The sequence below is a fragment of the Kwoniella newhampshirensis genome, chromosome 9, assembly GCF_039105145.1.
Source record: "Kwoniella newhampshirensis strain CBS 13917 chromosome 9, whole genome shotgun sequence".
NCBI lineage: Eukaryota > Fungi > Basidiomycota > Tremellomycetes > Tremellales > Cryptococcaceae > Kwoniella > Kwoniella newhampshirensis.
In genome coordinates this window covers 206,133-228,966 of record NC_089963.1, presented here as the reverse complement: position 1 = coordinate 228,966, position 22,834 = coordinate 206,133, and the positions used below count along the sequence as shown (strand labels likewise).

The 22,834-nt window shown below is 50.7% G+C and overlaps 8 protein-coding genes across 8 annotated transcripts; 2 read left to right on the top strand and 6 right to left on the bottom strand.

Annotated features, from left to right (window-relative positions):
- Window positions 1-128: 128 nt before the first annotated feature.
- On the top strand, window positions 129-3,290 carry IAR55_004784 (eukaryotic translation initiation factor 3 subunit C; the record flags this gene model as incomplete). The annotated part of the gene is made up of 8 exons (XM_066947880.1): window positions 129-374; window positions 517-611; window positions 670-1,006; window positions 1,064-1,270; window positions 1,326-1,664; window positions 1,729-1,911; window positions 1,957-2,726; window positions 2,795-3,290. The coding sequence occupies 8 exons, from the start codon at window positions 129-131 to the stop codon at window positions 3,288-3,290; spliced, it is 2,673 nt and encodes an 890-aa protein (XP_066801339.1).
- A 167-nt stretch (window positions 3,291-3,457) lies between these two features.
- Window positions 3,458-6,149, bottom strand: IAR55_004783 (uncharacterized protein; the record flags this gene model as incomplete). The annotated part of the gene is made up of 11 exons (XM_066947879.1): window positions 3,458-3,505; window positions 3,565-3,903; window positions 3,952-4,193; window positions 4,246-4,410; window positions 4,475-4,599; window positions 4,656-4,742; window positions 4,798-4,848; window positions 4,901-4,995; window positions 5,102-5,245; window positions 5,542-5,907; window positions 6,051-6,149. The coding sequence occupies 11 exons, from the start codon at window positions 6,147-6,149 to the stop codon at window positions 3,458-3,460; spliced, it is 1,761 nt and encodes a 586-aa protein (XP_066801338.1).
- Window positions 6,150-6,483: 334 nt separating this feature from the next.
- On the bottom strand, window positions 6,484-8,822 carry IAR55_004782 (mitogen-activated protein kinase CPK1; the record flags this gene model as incomplete). The annotated part of the gene is made up of 16 exons (XM_066947878.1): window positions 6,484-6,536; window positions 6,590-6,692; window positions 6,754-6,811; window positions 6,872-6,963; window positions 7,022-7,031; window positions 7,099-7,136; window positions 7,190-7,227; window positions 7,280-7,291; window positions 7,345-7,374; window positions 7,428-7,490; window positions 7,552-7,774; window positions 7,831-7,891; window positions 7,946-7,965; window positions 8,028-8,106; window positions 8,360-8,476; window positions 8,731-8,822. 16 exons carry the CDS (start codon window positions 8,820-8,822, stop codon window positions 6,484-6,486), a joined length of 1,089 nt encoding a protein of 362 aa, XP_066801337.1.
- Window positions 8,823-9,730: 908 nt separating this feature from the next.
- IAR55_004781 (uncharacterized protein) lies at window positions 9,731-14,251 on the bottom strand (the record flags this gene model as incomplete). The annotated part of the gene is made up of 20 exons (XM_066947877.1): window positions 9,731-9,754; window positions 9,817-10,017; window positions 10,083-10,183; window positions 10,243-10,303; window positions 10,364-10,424; window positions 10,476-10,564; window positions 10,623-10,739; window positions 10,805-10,897; window positions 10,953-11,056; window positions 11,113-11,145; window positions 11,213-11,483; window positions 11,546-11,654; window positions 11,713-11,880; window positions 11,935-12,050; window positions 12,110-12,290; window positions 12,356-12,555; window positions 12,623-13,125; window positions 13,184-13,634; window positions 13,706-13,923; window positions 13,999-14,251. The coding sequence occupies 20 exons, from the start codon at window positions 14,249-14,251 to the stop codon at window positions 9,731-9,733; spliced, it is 3,354 nt and encodes a 1,117-aa protein (XP_066801336.1).
- A 594-nt stretch (window positions 14,252-14,845) lies between these two features.
- IAR55_004780 (3,4-dihydroxy-2-butanone-4-phosphate synthase) lies at window positions 14,846-15,963 on the bottom strand (the record flags this gene model as incomplete). The annotated part of the gene is made up of 3 exons (XM_066947876.1): window positions 14,846-15,042; window positions 15,317-15,624; window positions 15,755-15,963. 3 exons carry the CDS (start codon window positions 15,961-15,963, stop codon window positions 14,846-14,848), a joined length of 714 nt encoding a protein of 237 aa, XP_066801335.1.
- An 866-nt stretch (window positions 15,964-16,829) lies between these two features.
- IAR55_004779 (uncharacterized protein) lies at window positions 16,830-18,885 on the top strand (the record flags this gene model as incomplete). The annotated part of the gene is made up of 5 exons (XM_066947875.1): window positions 16,830-17,497; window positions 17,603-18,162; window positions 18,241-18,432; window positions 18,486-18,569; window positions 18,713-18,885. The coding sequence occupies 5 exons, from the start codon at window positions 16,830-16,832 to the stop codon at window positions 18,883-18,885; spliced, it is 1,677 nt and encodes a 558-aa protein (XP_066801334.1).
- Window positions 18,886-19,165: 280 nt separating this feature from the next.
- Window positions 19,166-20,623, bottom strand: IAR55_004778 (uncharacterized protein; the record flags this gene model as incomplete). The annotated part of the gene is made up of 7 exons (XM_066947874.1): window positions 19,166-19,175; window positions 19,238-19,248; window positions 19,337-19,438; window positions 19,538-19,687; window positions 19,821-19,857; window positions 19,916-20,056; window positions 20,250-20,623. The coding sequence occupies 7 exons, from the start codon at window positions 20,621-20,623 to the stop codon at window positions 19,166-19,168; spliced, it is 825 nt and encodes a 274-aa protein (XP_066801333.1).
- Window positions 20,624-21,143: 520 nt separating this feature from the next.
- On the bottom strand, window positions 21,144-22,330 carry IAR55_004777 (uncharacterized protein; the record flags this gene model as incomplete). The annotated part of the gene is made up of 6 exons (XM_066947873.1): window positions 21,144-21,249; window positions 21,328-21,464; window positions 21,614-21,739; window positions 21,881-21,896; window positions 21,984-22,033; window positions 22,217-22,330. The coding sequence occupies 6 exons, from the start codon at window positions 22,328-22,330 to the stop codon at window positions 21,144-21,146; spliced, it is 549 nt and encodes a 182-aa protein (XP_066801332.1).
- Between the last annotated feature and the right edge of the window lie 504 nt (window positions 22,331-22,834).

The following is a 22,834-nucleotide window of genomic DNA, read 5'->3' as shown; positions in this document are numbered from 1 at the left end:
GTCGATCCTCTTTGACTTCTGACTTGTCACACAGACAAAAGGCTCCGGCAATCGTTCTACCACAACAAGGACCAGACAGCCAAGATCCATCCAGAAAACAGAACAGAAGAAGAAGAAGAAGAAAGGAAATGTCGTTCTTCGCCAAACTCGCTGGATCAGATAGCGATTCCTCTTCGTCCGGTTCCGACTCTGAAGAGTCCATCTTGTCCGGTGATGAGGGTGTGCTGCAGGATAAGAAGCTCGCGGCCGCCAAGAAGGGAGGCAAGGCGAATAACAAGGCTTCGATGTTCTTGAGGAGCGATGACGAAGATAGTGATGAGAGCTCGGACGAGGAGGACGAAGAGGAGTTGAGTGATAGCGATGATGATCGACAGGTGAGTTGTTGCTGCCTTGTCCTACGACGTCAGAAGCAGCGGGTGGGGAGGGAAGCGATTGGTGTCAAGGACACGAAGTGCAGCAGGGAAAACTGGCCGAAGAGTGGGAAAGTAGGCGTGAAATACTGACAGACAAGCTTAGGCCGCCGCCAACAAATTCTTGAATGATGCCGATTCCAGTGATGAGGAGAGCGAGGAGGAGGACAAGACTGTCGTGTTGAGTGCAAAGGATAAGCGGTACGTCTAATCGGTCTATGTACATACATTATGCTCAAGCTTATCTTATGGACTCCAGATTCGCTGAGATGGAGGCTGCTATCCACAACATTCAAAATGCAGTCAAGAACTCCGACTGGGTTCTCGCCTCTACCGAACTTGACAAAGTCTTCCGATTCATCTCCAGACATCAACTCACCATCGTCGCTTCCCCCATCCCTGCTGCCGGTCACATCCCACCCCAATACCTCGAGATCCTCGTCTCCCTCGATGCCGATGTCACGAAGACTCTCGCGGCGGAGAAGTCAGCGAGCAAGAAGATGGCTCCAGGAAAGGCAAAGGCGCTTAACGGTATCAAGCAGACATTGAAGAAGAAGTCAAAAGAGTTTGAGGGATGGTTGAAGACCTACACCGAGGTAGGCTGTAGAGTCAGACGTGAAACTGGGAATTACGCTGAAGACTATTGATCTCAGGACCCCGCTGCCTACACTGCTGCTTACGAGGCTGCAAATGCCGCTCCGGCTGCTCCTAAGCCTGTCAAGAAGGCTGCTGCTGCCGTCGATGGACAAGCCGAGTCCGCAGACTTCATGACCATCGGTAAAGGTGGGAAGACCCTCAACTTGACCGCCGACGGTATCCTTAAGACCCTCCGCGAGGTCTTTGAGCAAAGAGGTCGAAAGGTGAGTCAGTCATCACCGTGCTCAAGAATGCTGCTGACACAAATTTCCATTGCAGAACACCGACCGAGCCGAGACCATCAAGATCCTTTCCAAACTGCTTGAGGTCTCTGAGACTACCTACCAAAAACTTCGTGTACTCCTCGCTCTCGTTCCTGCTCGACTCGACTATTCCCAAAACCTCATTTCCATTCCCCACGACTCATGGGTCTCTTGTCTCCACGAGCTCGATCAATTGATCAGTCTCCTCATCTCAAATCCCGATTACGTTGTCCAGGAAACCGTGGGCGAATACGATGACACCGTCGAGAGAGAGCCTGTGACCAAGAATGGGAAGACAGAGCGGGTGGCTGTGGCGGGTAGCTTGATTAGTCTCTTGGAGAGCCTGGACAACGAGGTGAGTCGGGAAGGACTCCCTTCCGGCATTTTTGAGTCTTTCACTGATATCCCTTTGCGTCTAGTTTGTCAAAACACTCCAACACACCGATGCACACGAGAAGGGAACGGATTACATTGAGCGATTGAAGGAGGAGGCGCCTCTTTACGTGCTTCTTACCAAGGCTCAGACACTCTTCGAGCGAGAGGGATCCACCGACTCCTCCACTCGAGCTATTATGAGACGATTGGAACATGTCTACGCTAAGGTGAGCGACCATAATGATCGGGTCAGACACTCGTGCTGATCGCAGCGACAGCCCGACATCATTATCGACCACTTTGAGAATGCCGTTGAGAAGGCTAGTGCTGGCCACAAGAAGTCCGCTGGTATCCTCATCCACGACTTAGCTGTCACCATCTACCAATCCGACGCTCCCGTCCTTCGTGCCCGAGCGATCCTCTTCCACATTTTCAATCACGCTATGCACGGTCGTTATCACCAGGCCCGAGATCTCCTTCTCATGTCTCATCTTCAGGACACCATTCAACATGCCGACGTTATCACCCAAATCCTCTACAACCGAGCCATCATGCAGCTTGGTCTCGCCGCTTTCAGACAAGGGTTTATCCCGGAATGTCAAACCATCCTTGCAGAGATGTTCTCGACCATGCGACAAAAAGAGCTGCTCGCCCAAAGTGTTCAACGTTACAACGTCCAGCTTTCTCCCGAGCAAGAACTCGTTGAGAAGAGGCGACTTCTCCCTTTCCACATGCACCTCAATGTCGAGCTTCTCGAAGCTGCATACCTCACCTCATGCATGCTCATTGAGATTCCTCTTCTCGCCTCCGTCGACACTGAGGAACAGAGGAGACGAGTGACCAGCAAGACCTTCAAGAGATTGCTGGATCTTGCCGACCGTCAGGCGTTCATGGGTCCCCCCGAGAACACCAGGGACCACATCATCAAGGCCAGTAAGGCCCTGCAGGCTGGCGAGTGGGAGAAGGCTCGTGACTTGATCTCATCCATCAAAGTCTGGCAACTGCTGGACAATGTGGCGGATGTCAAGGACATCCTTGCGAAGTGAGTGGACGACGTCTCCGCGTATCTCACGATCGCTGGCTCACTGGTACTGATTCACCGTATTACAGGAAAATCCAAGAAGAAGGACTCCGAACATATCTTTTCACCTACTCGTCATACTACGCATCCCTATCCCTTTCTCACCTTTCCGCCACATTCTCTCTTCCTACACAAACGATCACCTCCATCATCTCTCGAATGATCTACACCGACGAACTCCCCGCATCATTAGATCAGATTGACGGTGTCGTCATCTTCCACCGAGTCGAGCAATCTGAAGTCCAAAGACTCGCACAACAACTGGCTGAGAGAACGGCCAACATGTTGGATCAGAATGAGAAGACTTTGGATGTCAAGCTGGGACAACAGGGACAAGGTGGTCAAGATAGAGAACAGAGAAGTACCGCGGCGGGAGGCGGTGGTGGTGAGGGTGGTCGAGGTGGGGAGACGAGACGAGGTGGTGCGAGAGGTAGTTATAGGGGTGGAAGAGGAAGCGGTAGAGGTAGAGGTGGATTCAACTCTGGTCTGGGAACAGGCGTAGGAAGAAGAGTCGCAGCGCAGTAGAGGAGGATCGATTGGTTTGCATCGTGGTTCGTACGTCAGTATGCATCTTTGGCATTGCTCAATGGGACGAGGGATATCTCAAATGGTCCATCGTCCAAGTCTGGTCACTTGCTATCGCACCTTGACGCAAAGAGAAGTCGTGAGAAGCTGCATGCGACATCCCTGCTCTACTCCTGATCCTTCTTCTCTGCATACTTGAGCAACGCTTCTCGAGGCTGAGACAGACCATCAGCTACGACACTTACTTTACCGCAAAGATCAAGATCGGACTCACATCTTCGAAATTCAGAGTGTCCGGGAACAAAGTCTGTACGAATCCCTGAGTTTCACTCTGGCCCAACCTACCCCCTCTGCCCGCTCCTGTCATAGGTTCCATGGGCTTCATCTTCTTCGCCTTCTTCTCCTTTTGATGTAGACTTTCACCGTATTTCTGATCTTGGAACATTGGCAAGGCGTCAGGTGTGTAGATGACCGGTTTCACGTCGGCTGTCGAGAAGGATGGATCGCGAGGAGCTGTTCGTGGCATCTTGGCCAAGGGGAGTAGTGCACCGTGGATGGAGGAATGCGGCGAGTAGAGGACATGTACAACTCCGGTGGAGAGTGTGGCGAAAATCTACGCGAGGTCAGCATCGACTGTACTGATCCAAGTGGTCAGACTCACCTGATTGATACGCGAATGCCAAGCGACTCGTACAACTGATCCTTCCCCGATGGCGATCCTTCTCTCTTCTTTCAAGTCAGTTGAATTGAGGAAGACCAATGCTCCCTTCTGACCCTTTGGCGCAGCAGTGCCTGTCAGGATGGATTTGTCGTCCGGCGAGAAAATGAGGTTGGTCTCCGGATACAGGTTATCCAGATTTGATGCTACGGCGATAGGCTTTCGCGTTGATCGAACATCCCATACTGCTACTAGGTCAGCTTCATCAAACCCACATAAAGAAGGGGTCCGGCTCACATTTGACAGTGTTGTCGCCACCTCTCGTTGCGAGCCGCTTGCCATCCCTTGAGAACGCTACCGAGGTCGTCTCAGTCCCCTTAGCGTGTGCCGTTTCGCAAGAGTAGTTCGGTCGGGCGAAGTTCGAAGAGGTATTCCAAACATGTACGGTGCCATCATAGCAGGCTGGCGAGACCGTCATTCCTGTCAGCTTGGAATCACAGCGTGATGTTGCAGGTAGCTTGCTCACCTCCAGCAACCATCTTGCCATCATGACTCCATGCACAGGCCGTCACTCTCGTCCTCGCTCCTCGCTCTTTCGACTTGACAACAATCACCTGCTTTTGTTTCCGCTTGTTCTCGGCATCCCATATCCTGATCAAATTTAGTCAGCTTGCGGTCCTGCTCGGCCACAAGAGTAGCTATCTCACCGTAAGGTGGAGTCGTTGGAACACGTTAAGAAGAGGCCCTTGTCGGTGGGATGCCAGGATCCACCATTGATCTCTGCGGTGTGTCCACTGCGTTGTCGTCATCAGTATATTACACACAAAGGTAGATGACTTATAGACAAACTTTGTGTTTTTCATGTCACGAAGATAGACATCTCCCTTGTTGTATTCGACTCTGTGACGGACGGTCAGCGATGAATTATCAGAGGGAGAGCTACAAGACTCACCCTTCCTCTCCATCTCTGTTGAACACTTTGGGCACCAGTGTTCCAGATAGGACGAGCAGTTGCTGTCCATCGGGCGAGTAAGACAGGTCGTGGACCTATCGCATAGAGACCATCGGCTCGTGTCCTCACTTTCATCGGAACCTCGTTCTTTACTCTCGAATGGCGACGTTCACTGCTGAGCAATCAGAAGGTCACACTCACATAGTAATTCCCGTTCGCCTCAAAGCTCCTGAACGGTCTCAGACGACTATCCATCCCGCCAAAGTCCCACAATTTTGTGTCATAGTCGTGAGAGCCAGTCGCTACTCTCGCCCCCGAGGGATCTACCGCCAGCGCCGAGACGACCTGCAGGAGTGCGAGTTGACGCAATGGTCAGCGTGTGTCAATTCAGCTGAACTCTGAGACGGGGGAGAATGTCCACCGATACCGTCTCCGTACACTTGCGCACCGTCGCTGAGTGGTCCCTCTCCCGTCTTATCATTTACAATGCGCTTCATGCGGACTTGTCTCATCCTCCTGGCTTCGATATGGAAATTCACCTTCATGTCTCATCACAAGTTCCCCCCCCCAGCCACTCAACGCCCACCGTCCCAAAATCCCAGAATCCCAAAATCCCATAGCCAACATGAACACCCACTCACCTTCGTATGATCCTTCAACACAATCTCATGTGTGATCGGCATCCTATCCACTTCTTCCTCATCGTCATATTCGTCGTCCTCATCATCATCGTCGCTCCCTCCGTCTGCATCTCCATCCGCTTTTCGTTTCGTTCCATTTCCATTTCCGTTTCCGTTTGTGTCTCCGATGGCATTGGTCAATGTAGATGGAGGGGGCATCGGTCCTACTTCATCGTCATCGTCATCATCTCCTCCGTTCTTTTCGTTCGTTTCGGTGACCGTATCGTCCGTCAAAACTGATTTAGAAGTACCTGGTTTTGAGGATCCCTCATCTGCACGTGTTGTAGCTGGTGCAGGTGCAGGTATAGATGCAGATCTTGGTGGAGGCTATTATTTGGTAGATCGTATCAGTCAGCTCACATCCGATTTCAAGTCTTGACGAGATGACGGCCCAGTATTCGGCGCAAATGCCAGTCCGAGTCCACCAGGCTAGATGGTTTGTGGAGACTCGGGATATTTGGATCACTCACGCTCGCTGCTCTTTTCGTATTGTCCACTTTGGACTTCAAGTTCGTAGGCCCTGCTTTGGCCTTCTTGCCAAAGCTCATTGGTAGATCCCACCCTTCCATCTTGCCGATGTTTCGTGCGTAGGTCGTTGTTGATCGATTTCCGAGGAGATCAAGGTGCAGATCCAGATGAGTGAAAGCAATTGGTGAAGACGGTAGAACAGCTGTTTTGAAAGGCGCAAGTCCCATCTCGCGATCACGTGGCACAAGTGGCAAATATGGACAAAATCATTTGTGATGGATCATACAATGCATATGGTGATGGACTTCTCATTCTTGACTGGGACTAGATATAGCACAACCTCACTGGATACGAAATATGTGTTGCTGGACATGATCAATGTATTTCCCCTCCCCTTTGTGCTCAAACCGGCCCGCCGGCTGTATTGCCGTTTCCTTAGACCTCTGGCGAGTCGATAATAGGCTTCTGGATCTCGGCGTAGATGAGTCCTGCCAAAACGAGATCAACCTTCAATACCGGCAACTGACAGCTGCTGACTCACGTTTCAACATCTCCCTACCAAGCTGATCTTGTCGGTTCTCAAAATCGAAGAAGTCAGGTTTGAGGGGTTCAGCTCCAGGCTCATCGTTTGGGTCATGGTATGGCTATGGTCAAGGCTCCGTAAGTGTGGCTCTCATGTGGGCGGCTCGCTAAGCAGGCACTCACCTCAAGATACGGATGTTCCAGTGCTTCCTCTACGGTGATCCGTTTTCGAGGTGAGAAGCTGTACAAGTCGATCGGCTGGATGAGTACGAGCGAAGAATCTTAGAGAACTGCTACCCACGTCAAGCATTTCTTCATGAGATCAAGTGCATTTGGTTTGGCTTTAGGGCAAATGACTGCGAAATCTTGTCTTCTGGTGAATTCGAGGGCGCGCTAAGAGGGAGCTATTAGTTGACACTCTCAAGTCCGGTCGTCTTGTCGCGCCGCTCACCAGGTAATCTCTGAGATGTCATTGAAGCGTGTCAGTATCAGTACCACTTCCCGGTAGAATCAAGGTTCCGAACTCACTTTGATCGGGAAGAGGTGATCTCATTGAAGTCGTCCATCTGATTTTGGTATCTGTGAGCACGAAACCAGACTTCGCGACGAAACCGCTCACTGTAGGTGTACCCAATACTTCCAAGATCAAGGACAACTCTTCACGCCCATGATCAGCTCTTTGAACTCGCAGCGACGCGGAGTCACATACGATGATGATAGTCTGAGACATGAAAGGTCAGTTCATTGTCACTGCTCCACACATAAGAAGCTCACCTCTACCCGGGAACAGAGGCTTCCCGTTGACTGTTATTTGCTAGCATCAGCACTTGCTCCCGCCCTCTGGAGTGATCACTCGCTCATTTCAGCTAGGATACATCCCACACTCCAGATATCGATCGCCTTGGTGTACTCTTGAAACGCTAAACATTCACAGGCGAAATCAGCTGTACACCCCTTCTCGAAGCCAGATCAACAACTGACAAAGCATGACTTCCGGCGCCCGATACCATCTCGTCGCGACGTATTCCGTCATGAAGCCATTCCCGCCATTGGGGCCTGAATCAGGCGGTGGCATCGCTGCCGAACGGGCTAGGCCGAAGTCGCAAATCTTGAGATCGCAATTGGCGTTCAGAAGGAGGTTCGAGGGTTTTAAATCTCGGTGCAACACGTTGGCTGAGTGAAGGGCTTTCAAGCCTCGGATTGTCTACAGATTGGCATATCTCTGAGCTGCTGATCATCATAGCTCGCCTTCGCACTAACCTGGTATAAGAAGTATTGGCAGTGATCATCCGAAAGCTCTTGTGTCCGGATGACCCGGTGTCTGAGTCAACATTGTCAGCTCGCAGGAGAAGAAATCGACTGGCATGAAGCTCACAAATCGGTTTCCATCAGTTCCTGTACGAGACCCGGTGAGCTATGTTCCGGCAGTCTCAGGCTAGGTCCAGTGCACTGCTCACCTGGACGAGGTACACCTCATGGAAAGCTTCGTAGCTGGGTGGAGCTATGATGTCAAGGATAGCAATGATGTTTTCGTGTCTGGGGGAATCGAAGAGGAGTCAGCTTCGTTTCAAGAAATTCTTCTGCCTTCGTGCCGCCCAGCGACTTTGAGCGATGTGATCTCCTGCTGGCCTCCCGTACGACTCCGCTTCTTCCTCAGCGCATTCTGCACTCATATGCACTGCCGAGGCCTGTTCCGCAAACCCAACCAGTGCAACTGAGAGGACAAGAGGCAAACGACTGCACCTCATTGCCGCCCGTCTTCGCACGATCCATGAACGTCCAGACTCACCTGAAATGTCTCAGTAGCTTGATCTCCCTCAGAGTCCTCTGACAGAACATGGCATGATCGAAAGGTGTGATTCGCTTAATGGCGACTTTAGTTCCGGAAGCGAGGTGGATTGCGGCGCTGTCAAGTTGCGTGGTCGGTGGAAGAGCATTGAAGAGGACAAGATAGGGGACCAAGCGATGCGAGTACCGTCGATTGCCATGGAGGAGAGATGACAAGAGGCGGGATCGTGACACGGTTCGTAGTAGGGCATGTGGGACAGTGGAGGCAAGTTGGCGTTGAGCGGTGGAGTGAGATGGTACAGTTGAGGAGATGACAACTGCCATCAGCTGTGCTACAGTACGACGCGCAGTGAGAAACCCCACTGCACTCACACGACGACACCATACGCTCCTTCACCTATCACCTCGACCACCTTGTAATGTTCAGAGACGTTGAACGGGATCTGACTCTGGTCGACCGTCATCGTGGGGCGTGTGTCAGTATGCGCTGGTGGACTGTGTCGTGGGGGGGACTGCGTGGATGGAATTCAGATAGGGTGGCGACTTGGAACCTGGGTAGATGATTGTGCTGGATAGACTGCTGAGAGAAGAAGAGAGTCTTGGTCAAGTGGTAAATATCGGTATGACCGTGTATCGTTTTGCGGTGCGCGGGTTGAGATAATACGAAGCACGTAGAGCGAACCGAGCACCAGCACGGTAGTGTCAAATCACCGGTCGATTTGTAGAATGATGTGGTCGAGTGGAGGGATATATGCGTGAATAGAGCGGAACGGTGAGTTGAGCGTCGAGGTGGAGGAGGAAAGGGTACAACTTGTCCAATATCTTGTGCTTGTGTCGACTCCTAATCTCTCTAATCGATATGTTGCTATATGAGAACAAGGCGATATGTAGGGAAATATCAAGTGATGGTCCAGAGGATGTGTCCCAAGCCAAGTAAGGAGGTGGAGAACAATAAGATTTCTGGTCTCTATATACAAGAACAATAAGCTTCTCGTCAGCAGCACGAGTGACTTTTTTTTTTATTTTTGTCTTTCCTCTTCTCCACGCGTCTGTCTCTGTCTCTCTCTCTGTCTGTCTGCGTGTCTGGGACTCTGAAGAGATCTGCGCTCTTTCTTACCCTGAGACGAGACCAGCTGAAAAGTGGGTTCACTCAATAAAGCGTGACTGACAGGGGTCGAAATGCGTTTCATAACTTATCTTCACCTTGCACATCACATCCGACATACATCTCGTTGCATATATGGCATAAGACACAACTTATCTTCATCGTCTTGTACAAAGGAACGCGTTGACCTTGGATGATATGGGACAAGTAATATCGTAGCAAAGTCTCAAACACAGGTTTACAGAGGGGGAGACAAGAACAGTAGGACTACAGCTTGAACAGGAAACCCAGCTGCACGTAGGATCATTAGCTTGGTTCCAGATGATCGAACCGGAATGACAGATCCCACTCACGTCCTCGACTGTGAGCTTGCCCAGAGCAGCATCTGGATCTTGACTCAATGCGGCCTCAGTCATAGCCAGCTTTTTGTGTTGCAGCTGCACAATCTGATCTTCTATGCTATCTTCTATAACCAGCTTGACAACTTTGACAGGTCGTTTTTGACCAAGTCGATGAATACGGTCCATCGCCTGATACTCGACAGATGGATTCCACTGTTCGACATGGTCAGCAAATTGTCCTCGCGATCCAAAATGATATTGAAAAAAGGATAACCTACCCAACTGTCCATCATGAACACCATACTCGCTTCGGTCAAGTTGAGAGCAACTCCACCAGCCTTGAGCGAGATAAGAAAGACAGTGACTCCAGTGTTTTTCACTGCGCAATATCATTAGCATTTTCACAATTGATCACATAGAGAAGCAAGTCGGACTCACTGAAATGCTGGATTGTCGCATCTCTTTGCTGAGGTGTCATACCTCCTTCCAATCGACAGATCTGCAAGGCGTCGTCAACACTAGGCCAATATACTCATCTTACGATACGCTCGCGACTCACGTTAAAACCAGCACGCTGTAGACGGAAAGCGATCAAATCAAGGAAAGAGACAAATTGCGAGCTGGACGCAAGAATTAGCCAAAAGTCAGAGCAACAGGAATCGCTGACTCACAAGACCAGTGACTTGATCGTGCAATCTTGATTTCGGAGCTTCTCGAGCTCTTCAACAAGAGCTTCCAACTTCGACGACGATCGCCAATTCTGATCAAAACGATCCGATCAGCACCTTCCTCCATCAATATCAATTGATATCACTCACATCCAAATTCAGCCTGCTCAGGATACCTTGTCTGGCTTTCTTGCCCCCTTCTTCGAGATCGATTGCCTCGGCTTCTAGGTCAATGGAGATCTCGATGTGGCAGACTGGACATTCGGGCTATATCACCGGGACATGTAATCAGTTTCGACATTTGGTGAAAGAAGAACAGTAGCAGTGCTCACCTTGTGCCCTCGTGTCTGCTTCACCTCGAGATACTGTCGGATACACTCTCGGTCGAAGACGTGTTTACACGCCGACACGATAGCATCCTCCGCCTACAAAAGAATGAGGGGTCAGCGTAACATCCTGGCGGGGTTGGATCTGACTCACTGTATCGCTACAGATTCGGCAGACGGTGCCCTCTTTCGCACCGTGATTAAGGATGGAGTTCTTCGATTTCAATACCATATCGGGATGGCACGCCATCTGTCGCACTGCACAAATGTTAATCAATATCGCTCCTGTATCTCTGCCGTGATATCATACTTACTTCTCGTGATGAGGGAAAAGATATTCGAGTAGTCTGGGGGGAATAGAGATCAGTCTGCTGAGCCTGGATGAATGGTGGACAGCAGAGCGGAACCACTCACTGTTCAAAACCGTTCCTTGATCAATGTAAGTTGCAAACTGTCGTTTAGCGTTCGAGAACAGAGACATATACAGCTCCTTCTCCTGCGGACTGAAGAAGTCTCGTCGAACCACAATTGTCCTAGGCGGCAGACCAAGATCATCTGCGCGTTCAAGTTTCGTTCTACGAAGCATCATTCGATCAAGCAGGATCTTGAGCTTCTTGAACGCGGTGTGTCCTGGTCCGCCTTCTTCTATGCCGTATCGCGCGATGGGACTGAGAATCTCAGTATTCTTTTATGGTGAGATTGGTCATCAGCCTGAAGCTCTGTTGACAACAAGAAAAGCGTACGCACCCAGAAACAGACATGATTCATCGGTGTGTGCCCACATTGGTCGCAATGTCGTCTGTCCTTGAACTGCCAATGCAAGCTCTTACAGTCGCACTTCTTGCAGAAGTAGTGACTGGCATTGAACGATTCGTCAGCTGTATCGCAAATGACACAATCAAGATGGAGCTCACCTGAAAGGATCTGCCCCAAGGAATCTGACCAATGAATACAGTTCTCCCACTCTGTTCTGCAATGGTGTACCCGACAAGCACCACTTATACGACGCATGCAGGGCGAAAGCGGCTTTTGCAGCATTTGTTGAACGCTCTTTAATATTGTGCGCCTCGTCGAGGATGACCCTGATATGCAGTGTAAGTATCTTCGGTTATATCAAGCGGCGAGAAACGGCTCACCTGTGCCACTCGATCTCATGCATTGGCGATTTCTCCTTGATGAACATATCTCCTCGCTTGAACCCTCTCTGTTGACGTCGGAAAGACGCTTCCAGTGTACCGTACGACACAAGAACCTGTTCGTATAACGCCATCAGCGATACGAGCTCCTTCAGCCCTACTCAATTTCACTTGCCACATCGTACTTCTTCAGCTCCGCAGCTTTCATTCTTCCTTGTCCATGCCACAGGCAGGTCGTGAAGCCTTCTGCGTGTGTCTCAATTTCATTCTTCCACTGCATGAGCGCCACGACAGGAGCTACGACCAAACTCGGCTTCCGTCTCGGTTCTGATAAGAGCAGAGCGATCGTTTGGATGCTGCAGGCCGTGTCATCAAACATCAGTCCCTCGGCCCGCTGGAAGACGCCGAGAAGAGGACTAACGTTTTTCCCATACCCATCTCATCGGCCAGCATTCCTCCTTTCCACGGACCTTCTTCTTGTTTCTTCATCCAGTACAAGCTCTCTTTCTGGAAGGGTAGCAGAGTGAGTTTGAGAGAGGGATGCGCTTCCATAGTGATCGGTTTGACTGGGACAACCTTGGTCTGAAGATCTCCCCAGACATCTTCCAGCTCGGGATGATACTGAGGCGCAGCAAAGCGGCGTCAGCAAGTCGACCGTCATCTCAACAGCACCACAATCTGGACTGACCATGCTCAAAGCGACCAGATTCTTTTCTCCATTCGTCAACTTCCTCCCGAGTTTCTCGCTCAGCTCTTTCTCCTTCTTCCTCCTGGGCTTTGCGTCTTCCTCTGCCTGCTGCCTGTCCGCTCTCGCCTTTGCTCTCATCTTCTTGATCGTCATGACCCGTCTCTCATCAGGATCAAGCCCTTCTCCTTCGGAGCCCAAATCGTCTTCAAGCTCGTCAGCCCATTTACCATCCAAGGTCTGACCTCGTCCCTTGAACTTCTTGTTACCGCCTGCTTTTCCTTTACCCTTCTTTGTCTTTGGCAGGGAGTCGTCCGTGAATGAGGAAGATGCTTCGTCTTCGGAGAAGTCCGAGGGGAGGGAGGAGATACCGGAATCGTCGTCTGACAAAGGGGCGACATCGGCGTCGTTGACAGCGGAACTATCGCCAGACCACGGAGTAACGGTTCCGGATTTTTGTCCTTTGGTCGATGGTGTGACATCGCCTCGACTTGACTTGTTGCGTTCTGCAAGCGATATCAGTCACCGTGCAATGGTCGAACAAGATACGATAGATCCACTTACTTTCAGCAGCTCGAGCGACCGCTGATCTGAGCGCTTTCTGGTTCACTCTCTTGCCTCTGCCACCTTTCACGGTCGTGGCCTTGGTCGATTGCTCTATAGCTTTCTCCATCTGCTTCGTTTCCTCATCACTGTCCATCGCATAATCACCATCGTCTGAAGCCACAAACTCGGACTCGTCATCCTCTTCATCGTCCGAGGCGGGTGGTGTCAGCTCCTCCTTCTTCATCTTTCCTCTGCCCTTGGCTTTTCCTTTCGCCGTAGTGGTAGAAGCGCGTTTCGGTCGATCCAAAGCGAGATCTGACGCGTTGGCTTTTTTGACATTGCTGAATTTACCGATATTGAAAGGCTGGTTCGACGTATCCTTAGGCTTACCCCGAGTAGTTTTGGGCTTGAAAGCTTCTATCTCTTCTTGTTCTTCTTCCGTTAGGTCTTCCTCCTTGGCGCTGAGCATCTGCAGAATTTGGACATGTCAGCTTGCTATATCGCTATTTGCCATCCACAGAATGAGACTAAGGAGCTCACATCCACATCCATCCCTTCATTCTTCGCCTTACTACTACCTCTCCCATTGGCCCCCTTCTTACCGGCAGGCGCTGGAGATCCAAGAGTCAGGTTATCGGCACTTTCCGTCTTGTCCAATCCTAGGCGTGATCGTCGCGTGGGGATGGTCACCGACTCCAACTTGTATTTCTTGTTCGAATCAGAGGTTGATGTATCGGTGAAAGGGGAATCGAACGATGCTGTACGCATCCCGGATGCCAGAGATTCAGCGGACATCCAGCCAATCGGGGAACAAACTGGTGACGAAAACGTACCTTCTCTTTTGACCCTTTCGCCACCCAACTCCATATCCAACTCCTCTTTTACTTCCTCTCCCAGCTCCACCTCTTCCCCATCCGTCAAGCTCGCAGGCGTCTGCATACCAGTAGCGGAAGCTTTCCCTCCAGCTCGTCCTGTACCTCCCACCGAATGACGCGACCTTGTCGTGTCAGTCGAAGGTGATGTTGAGGACGTGGTGGAGGTTGCAGGAGTTGGGAGTGAAGCTCTTGCAGATCGTCTAGGTGGCATTATGTCAGGTCGTCGTCGTCGATGATCGCGTCTTCTACTCTCTTTCTCAGTTGGTCTCAAAAGCAGAGGAGGTGATGGAGAGGAGATGGGAGAGGGACGGACGACAATCTACGCGTTGAAATCTGCTCCACTTGCATGAATATGCCGTGAAGCGATAAAAGTAGAGGAAAAGAGAGAAAAGATGGAAAGTGGAGGTTGGTCCGGATCATCGTCGATTAGCATCAAAGCCTAATACAGTCAACCGCCACACTCAATCTCCGATAAGACTACTATTAACGATACCTTCCGACGGGACTACTGCGGGGGAAGCTGATCCTAAATGAATGACACAGCGAGAATAGTACTGGCACAGACAAGCAGAGAAGGGCTTGGTAAGGTAACATGGCCTTCATGAGCTGGCGATGGACCTAGACGCAATGCGTATGGGTGTGCTCTTCCTCTCCACTGAAAGGTAGAATTTGAGACATGCCTTCCACCTCGCTGATGATCACCAAACCTTGAGAAATACCGCACCCTGCTATGTCTCTATAAATGCATTGGTTGATAACCTGTCTCCAAAATGTTTTGACTTCACCATTCCATCCCAAGTACGCCCTACGCCTCGGGCACTAAGCCGTTACCGTTCGCCTTCACATACTCTGCCAATCCCTCAACACTGATGACCTTCAACCCCCACTCCCTCGCGAATCGCCAACAATCGTCTCGTCTCGCCATGCTTCCAGATGGATCGGTGGGGTGGACTAGCTCACACAGTAAGCCTGCTGGGGGTAGGTCGGCAAGGTAACAGAGGTCTGCAAGGGGTGGTGACAATGTCAGCGCAATGTCCTTCGTTTGTGTGGCCCACCGCCTATCTCCGTCTGCTGAGCTCGTGTGAGCAACTCCGGGGGACAGATGCCCGCCTTCACTTCGCATCTGGTGGTCTTCCGCCAATCGAGAAGCTTTCCTTCTCAAAATTTGAGGGCCAATCTCAATAACGGCGACTTTTGACCTCTGTCTTGGCCCATTCTTCCGCCCGATGTTGCGTGAATGAAGAGAATACACATCACGACAACCACCGCCACTCACCAACTGCACATTCCGTATGGCCTCTCCTCTCTCGCACCCCACCCGTCTTATACCTCAACGTGACCATATGTCCCGGCCTTGTGAAATCCCCCTCATCGCTCTTCGGATCGGCCAACAGTCTCGCCGTGTAAGCACGATCGTGAGCGGAGATCCCCGTAGACACGGACGAATGACGGGTGGGGTTCGAGTCGACTGTGAGATGGTAGGCTGTCCCTTTTGGATCTTGGGAGACACCGGATGGTGGAAGGAGAGGTGGGAGTTGGAGCGCTTGGAGTCGAGCGGGGGGTAGAGAGAGACAGATGAAGCCGCTAAAGGCAGTAACGCAAAACAAGTCATCAGTGATATACTTCAACACACATGAGTTGTCAAGGTCCGGTGGAAGATCCAATCATGATGAATGAAGACTCAGACAAGCTGCAACACAACTATGACACCCACCTGGTCCACTTGATCATCCAAGCCATACCCTCCGTCGTCACCTTACTGGCCGCACAGACGAGATCTCCCTCGTTCTCTCTGCTCTCATCATCCATGACCACCACAAACTCGCCTCGAGCGATGGCATCGACTGCCTCGAGTATAGGATCGAACACGAACGGCGTAGGCGGCGTGGTAGGTGGAGAAGAGAGTGCTGTTGGTCTTGACATATTTTTTGTGTTTCAGAGGAGACGAGTGATGTCGAGATAATGCTATTTGCGCGAATCCGGTATCACAGTGATTAGGTCCCTATCGTCGGTATGCAGTGATCCGGTGACTTTGTGATGCTGTCGATCGCGTGAAGCACAATAGCGCGATGCGATGTGGATCTGAGCTGATGGAGAAGAAAAGACAAGGGCTACACTTGGAATTGAGGGAAAAAATGTTGGACTGATAATAAATAGATCTGTCATTGATAATCTCGCGCGCCCGTTCGGCCGTCAGCAGGAGGGTGACTTTACTCGAAGTGAGCGAATGGTTTGTAATCGATCATCGCACAGAAGGAATATCAGACTCACCCCCCGGACAGTGTGCCTGATAAATGTATCATAAAAGAGCTCTGTAGCGGGACTTTCCGTTGGACCTCGATTGTTATCACGCGAGGAGCGGGGATGGGATCGGATGACCGTTGGTTTTGTTTACGGAATGGCCACCCGTCGCAGTAGTGGACCTTTTGCCGAGGGAACGCATAACCCCCATTCCCCATGGTGTGACCTCGGGGATCGGCCACACGGCTCTGGATGACGTCGAATGCGTGTGTGATAGAAAACCAGACTTGATCGATACTACGAGGATATCAACTCAGTTCTGTGATTCTCAATGCAGCAGCGGTCCACGAATCAAGCAGAAAGTATATATCTCTTCATTCCCAACTGGAGCGAAGCACTGGGATCCAACATCCGAATCCGATATCGGGGGACATCACACGCTTTAGTTATCACCTAGATCGCCACCTGCGATCTCCAACTGAATCACAATCTCTTCCCTTCGAATTCGATTGCGAATCCCTCGTATCCGCAACTCAACGACAACGAAAATGACATCGACGCCGCAACCCGTCTCTTCGCCGTCCGCACTCTCTCACGCACCACCTGCTCGACCGACTTCCGCACCTCCAGGAGGATCAGGGACGCTCACGCCCAGTCGTGCGATCCCAACGGATTTCAAGTCTTCTTTGGCGGCATGGTGGTCCAACTCGTCTTACAAGGAGGCACGATTGGCCGAAGAGAGATTACTGAGACGAATGTCAATGTTCGAATCCACACCAGCACATCCAGCACCTTCAAAGGGATGGTTCGGTCTCTCAAGCGGTCATCACGCGCCGACACCAACCACCAATCAATCCTCTGACAATGTTGGCGAAATCAACACCTCGGAACCTATACCTATCCAAGGGACCGGATTGGTAGCCACGTTGAAAAACGTGTTCATCCCCACGCCCGACCCAGCCATGGCACCAGAACATCCTGCAGATCCTCGTGACCAAAACCTGACCACCAGCGCAGCGTCGTCGGCGTCAGATTTGTCGAGCGGCGCGGGGAGCGCGACGGGTTCCGAGAAGAAGCACAAACATCGGTTGAGCAAGTGCAAGAAGGATGATGGCAAGTTGGTGGATTACATCAACACGCTTGAGATTTCGGCCTCAGAGAACAAGAATAGTAAGGAGGCCGTGGTGGTTCTGCATGGGTACGCGGCGGCATTAGGGTGAGTAGGATGATCATATATGCCTTGTTTCATCTTGGTCTGTGTTAGGACAAACCAGACTTCAGCAAATACCATACTGATTGTACATTCTTGTCCTGCTCGCAGGTTCTTCTTCCGAAACTGGGAGTCTATCGCCCAATCTACCGCAGCCACCGGCCGACGCACCTTTTTCCTCGACTGGTTAGGTATGGGTCTCTCATCGCGACCATCACCATCCTTGCTTGCCTCACCTACCTCCGCACCGACCCCTACCCGAGTTTCTCGGGCAGAACATTTCTTCCTCTCTTCCCTCGAATCGTGGCGAATAGCTGCTGGACTGGACAAGATGATTCTCGTGGGCCATTCACTCGGAGGGTATCTCGCCTCCGCTTATGCTGTTCGATATCCTGAACGAGTCCGAGGGTTGATCTTGGTCAGTCCCGCCGGCATCCCCCATGGACCGGAATACGTGAGATATCCCCTTACGGCGGAATTGGGCGGTAAACCCCGACCGAAGGGTAATTTGACCAGAGAAAACTCGGAGACAAGCGGAGATCTCGATGAAGCTGTTAATGCGGCCGAGGCAGAGATCGAAGGGGGCGGTAAAGCGCCAGAGGCGAAGGGTGAGGCAAAAGAATGGCAAAAGCAGAGGAAGAAGTCGCTCATCAATCAAGGAATGATGAAATGTAAGTGTTCCCTCTGTTCACATGATGGATGGTGGTGGTATCGCAGTGCTGATCTGCTTCTTGTTCGCTTGTTGCTAGTCTTTGTATGGGGGTGGGAACGTGGTCTGTCGCCTTTTTCGATCCTTCGATCAGTCGGTCCTTTCGGTCCTATGTGGGTCGGGAGATACTCTTCAAGAAGATTCGCCGCCCAGACAGAGGAAGACGTGAGAGATCTACATTCATATATCTACGGGACTAGCATCATGAAGGGTAGCGGAGAGTACTGTATCTGTGAGTCTGGTTTCAAGTACGAGTCATGAAATGGAACTGACTATTGATGGTAGCTCATATCCTCGCTCCTGGAGCTTATGCCAGGATCCCAATTCTCGATAGAATCAATAGAGTCAAAGCCCCCGTCACTTTCCTCTGTGAGTAGCATCACCTTCCACTTCTTTTGTGATTTTGCTGATACTCGCTTATCTCCTCTGTAAAACAACAGACGGTGATAACGATTGTAAGCTCGTGACATGCCCCATCTATCAGAAGGCAAGCTGATACTCTTCTGTTGTAGGGATGGACGTAGATGGTGGTAGAGCTTCTGTCGAAGCACTCAAGAAGGCAGGAAACGACAACGCTTCGATCCACGTGGTGCCCAAAGCTGGACATCATTTATATTTGGACAATCCAGAATTCACGAACAGAATCTTGGACGAGGCCATCAAGGCTATCCCAAAGTCGCACTGAGGCGGACATTTCGGGTGCGATTGGATCGAGACCGTGGACCGTTGCCATACATTGTTGATTTCCAGGATTTGATTGGCATGGGATTGGGACCTTAGGGGTCATACCGTAGAAGCGGCTTCATGTACAATATTTTTCGTTAGTCCGATTTCCGTCGTAGGCTTTATACCATAGAAGGCGCGTGCAAGAGTCAAATGAGAGTAGTCCGATGTGAATGATGTGTGGTAAATAATAGATGCTGGGTATATAGTGCGAGAAACAAGGCATGAGTCCCCTAGCCTGGCTAGTAGTATCTGTTGGGTTGATGTCAGTTGACCAATGCCCAATGTCTGCAGATGGAAAAAAAAATACTTACTCAACTTCCAACTGAACCGTTATGTCAACCATACATCAGCACGAAGCGAATTGAACGACATTGGAGGTGGATGGCAAGGGACGGAAGGTATGGGCTCACAAATTGTAATGCGACATCTCGAGGACTGAGTACGTTCAGTCCATTTGCGTTGAACAAGTCCTGATTCGCTTGTCTGATGACTTGTTCAGCACGTCTTAGCTCCTATCGACGGATAACAAAAAAGATGTCAGTGTAGTGCATGTCAAACCTTTGCGTGACGGTGGCTGTAATGGAGGACGAGGGGTGACCAGCGCGACATACCCTCTCGAACCAGCTCGTTCGCCATAACAGACTCGTCCACAGCGTGGCAACAGCGATGATGTTGTCGGCTGTGGCACCCGTGACGGAGTATGCGGAAACGAGGGGTTCATTCAAGTCATTGATGAATGACATGAACTGTTTCGGGGATATCTGGGAGGCTTGAGATTAGCAGGTTGTGAGATGACAAGCAGTGGGAGCGAGGTCGCAAGTGACAGCTCAGTCATGAAGGAGAGGGATGGCTTCAGAGTGATATGAGTTCGGTGATGTTGTGATCTTGACTTACTCGTCCTTCGAGCTCCATTGGGAAAGAAGTTTCGAACCTGAGTTTGTCATTAGTCAACTCCCGCTACCGCTAAGCTACAGAGAAGACCCCCTTACCGACACACTTCCCCGCCTGACCAATCCCTCTCTACCCTCACGATCTCTTTTGGCAGATGTCGGCCTATGGTTCCGGTCACGGGTTGAAGGAAATACGTATCGGGGGGCAGTGCTTGACGAGGATATGATGAGCGTGGAGCGCTTTTGCGATCATGTCGGCAACATCAGGTGGAAGTGATTCGTCGTCAAGATATCGGTGTGGGGATCAGATACGACGTAATATGTCATGTAAGGGAACGATGGTCAAAGCACAGACCTTCAGTTCATGGCTTTCCACCAAGTTCGATCATGCTCAGATGAGAAGGATGTTCAAGAAGAAGAATACCCAACTCACCCATTCCCACCTCTCCATCCCTCCAAGTCCCTTGCCACCTTCTCCTCCCACACTCTCAATCTCTGCTTCTCATACTCTTCTTCCCAGTCCTCATATCTCCCACTTGGTCCCACTCCGTTCGGCTCACCAGGAGTCCTGATCACGCTGAAACTTGTGGTCTGACCTTGCCCATTTGTGATACTGTTTTCTGACCTTTGGTCATTGCTGAAAGTATGTGATAGAGGCGATGAGAAGCCTGTCGCTGATACCAAACCTCCTGGACGCAGAGGGACCAAGGGCGACGATTCGGAATGATGTGGTGATGCAGGTGTTCCTTGGATCGATGAGATGGGCGACGACGAGAGTGGGTTGGGCATGGGTGTGTAGGTCGACATGGTGTCGAAGTGGTTCTGTCTGCGACTTGCGAAAAGGTAAAGGCGACGCGACGAGACCTGACAGAATAGATCGAATCAGCACGTCGATAGGTCGTGAACTATGTCATGGCCGCGGCGGTGTTGAGCATATTCGTGAGCTGATCAACGAGAAAGGGCTTTAGACGAAAGGAAGATGAGAGATGAAAAGTCGAAATGACAAGCTCGGACCTGCTTTCCGCCCGTCGTGGATTTGTTTACGTTTCACGACTCGGTGGCTTTGGTGGCAGATGCCTTCTGGGCATGATGCTGGATCATCTATTGACATCGCCTTGCCTCGCACGATACAATACGAGCTCAAGCGATCGAGCGGAGCTGGATGATGAGAATGACTTGTTCACTAGGTGTGCATGTTCTATAGTCTATCTCTCACACCTCATCACTGACCAGAAAAACCAGTCAATTGACTCGACGACAAGGCTCCTCGCATCTGCCATAATCAAGTCCAGACCGCTGACACCACTCGAAACCTCACAGCAATCGTTTAGAGCAACTTGTCAATCTCCTCCTTCAACTTCTCGGGCTTGGTAGTACTGCCATATCTCCCGACAACCTTTCCGTTCTTGTCGACAAGGAATTTGGTGAAGTTCCTGTCGTGGCGCAGGGATATATTAGCTTGTGCCGAAACGTTTCTCGCGTGCAGACTGTATATCCACATAGCAACGTACCATTTGATAGCTGTTGTGCCGGCGATTCCACCGACATTCTCCCCCTTCTGCGACTTCAACCAGGCAAAGACCTCGTTCATATTCTTTCCGTTGACCTCGGACTTTTTCATAAGAGGGAAGGTGACGCCGTGGTTGAGCTGTGGTGCAGGGTGGGGCTAATCAGCCGGATAGTCGAGCGATACACAAGAAGCAGGTTGATGCCTATGCACGCAGCTAAAGAGTGATATGACCGAAAGATAGGTTGTAGGGAGAGGCAAGAGAAGAGAAGGGAAGACCTCTTACTCACAGTGCAAAAAGAGGAGATATCCTCATCATCGCCAGGTTCTTGACCACCGAACTCGTTGGAGGGGAAACCAAGGACCTCAAGACCTCGCTCGTTGTACGTTTTGTACAATTCTTCAAGTCCGGTGTACTGCGAAGATGGCGCCTATCAGTGAAATCGTCCTGAACCCCGCTTCTCTTGTCGAAGGAAGCATATAGCCCGTCAACAGCGTGAGACACATGACAAGTGGTAAGAAGAAGAAAGACGAGATACTAAAGACGAGATACTGACTTGGGGAGTGAAACCACTATGATGACCTTTATTCGTCAGCAGCTGGCCCTGGATCATGAATGTCGCGGGGAGACAGACGCAGTGTTTTGAACAGAAGACTCACCATTTGGAAGCAGTGTTGACGATAAGAACGACTTTGCCCTTGAGAGTGGACTAGATATTCGGATGACGTTAGCATTTGACGGACACAGCCTATATTGTTTAAGGTAAACACCCGTCTACAATCGTCTGCTGCCCATTCTCTTCTCCGCACCTTCGACACACTCATCTCGTCACACGATAGCTCCCGCAACGCAGCTCACTCGTGCTGGGAAAAGGGGGATTGACGGAACTCACAAAGTCCAAGACCTTGTCTCTGCCGGGTAAAGTAGCTTTCAGATCGTAGAAGCTCTTCTTGGCCACATCCTCTGGCAGAGTCTCATACCCAAGCTTGGAAGAGATAAAGTTCATATTGTAGAACGCGACTGCGAGTAAGAGTAATAGAGCGGCTATACGTAGGGACGGATTCGGGTGGGATGTCATAGATGATGAAAGTGTTAGCAGCAGATAGGAAAGAGTGGTGTATATATATACGTGTGTACGTTATGGAAGGGGAGATCGTCAAATCACTACTTTTCGCCTGAACTCTCCGGAACTTACGGTGGCGCAATACACCCGACAATAATAATAATAATAATGATAGAGATCTTTGCCGTCTGGTCCGTGCGCACTCCGGATCTATTTCATTTTTATTTTTATTGCCTTTTTTCACGGTGAATGAAGGGTTGGAAGCAAAATAATACCCTGGTATGACCGGATGGATGATAAGCGTGTATTATTATCATGTAGTGCTCGCTGATCACATATGTAAAATTCTCCTCGAAGACAAGCTTACTACCCTGCCTGCTCCCTAGGTCGAGGTCGCCGTCTCCGTTTTCGTTATTCTCGAATACCGCTGGATACAATCCTGCTCAT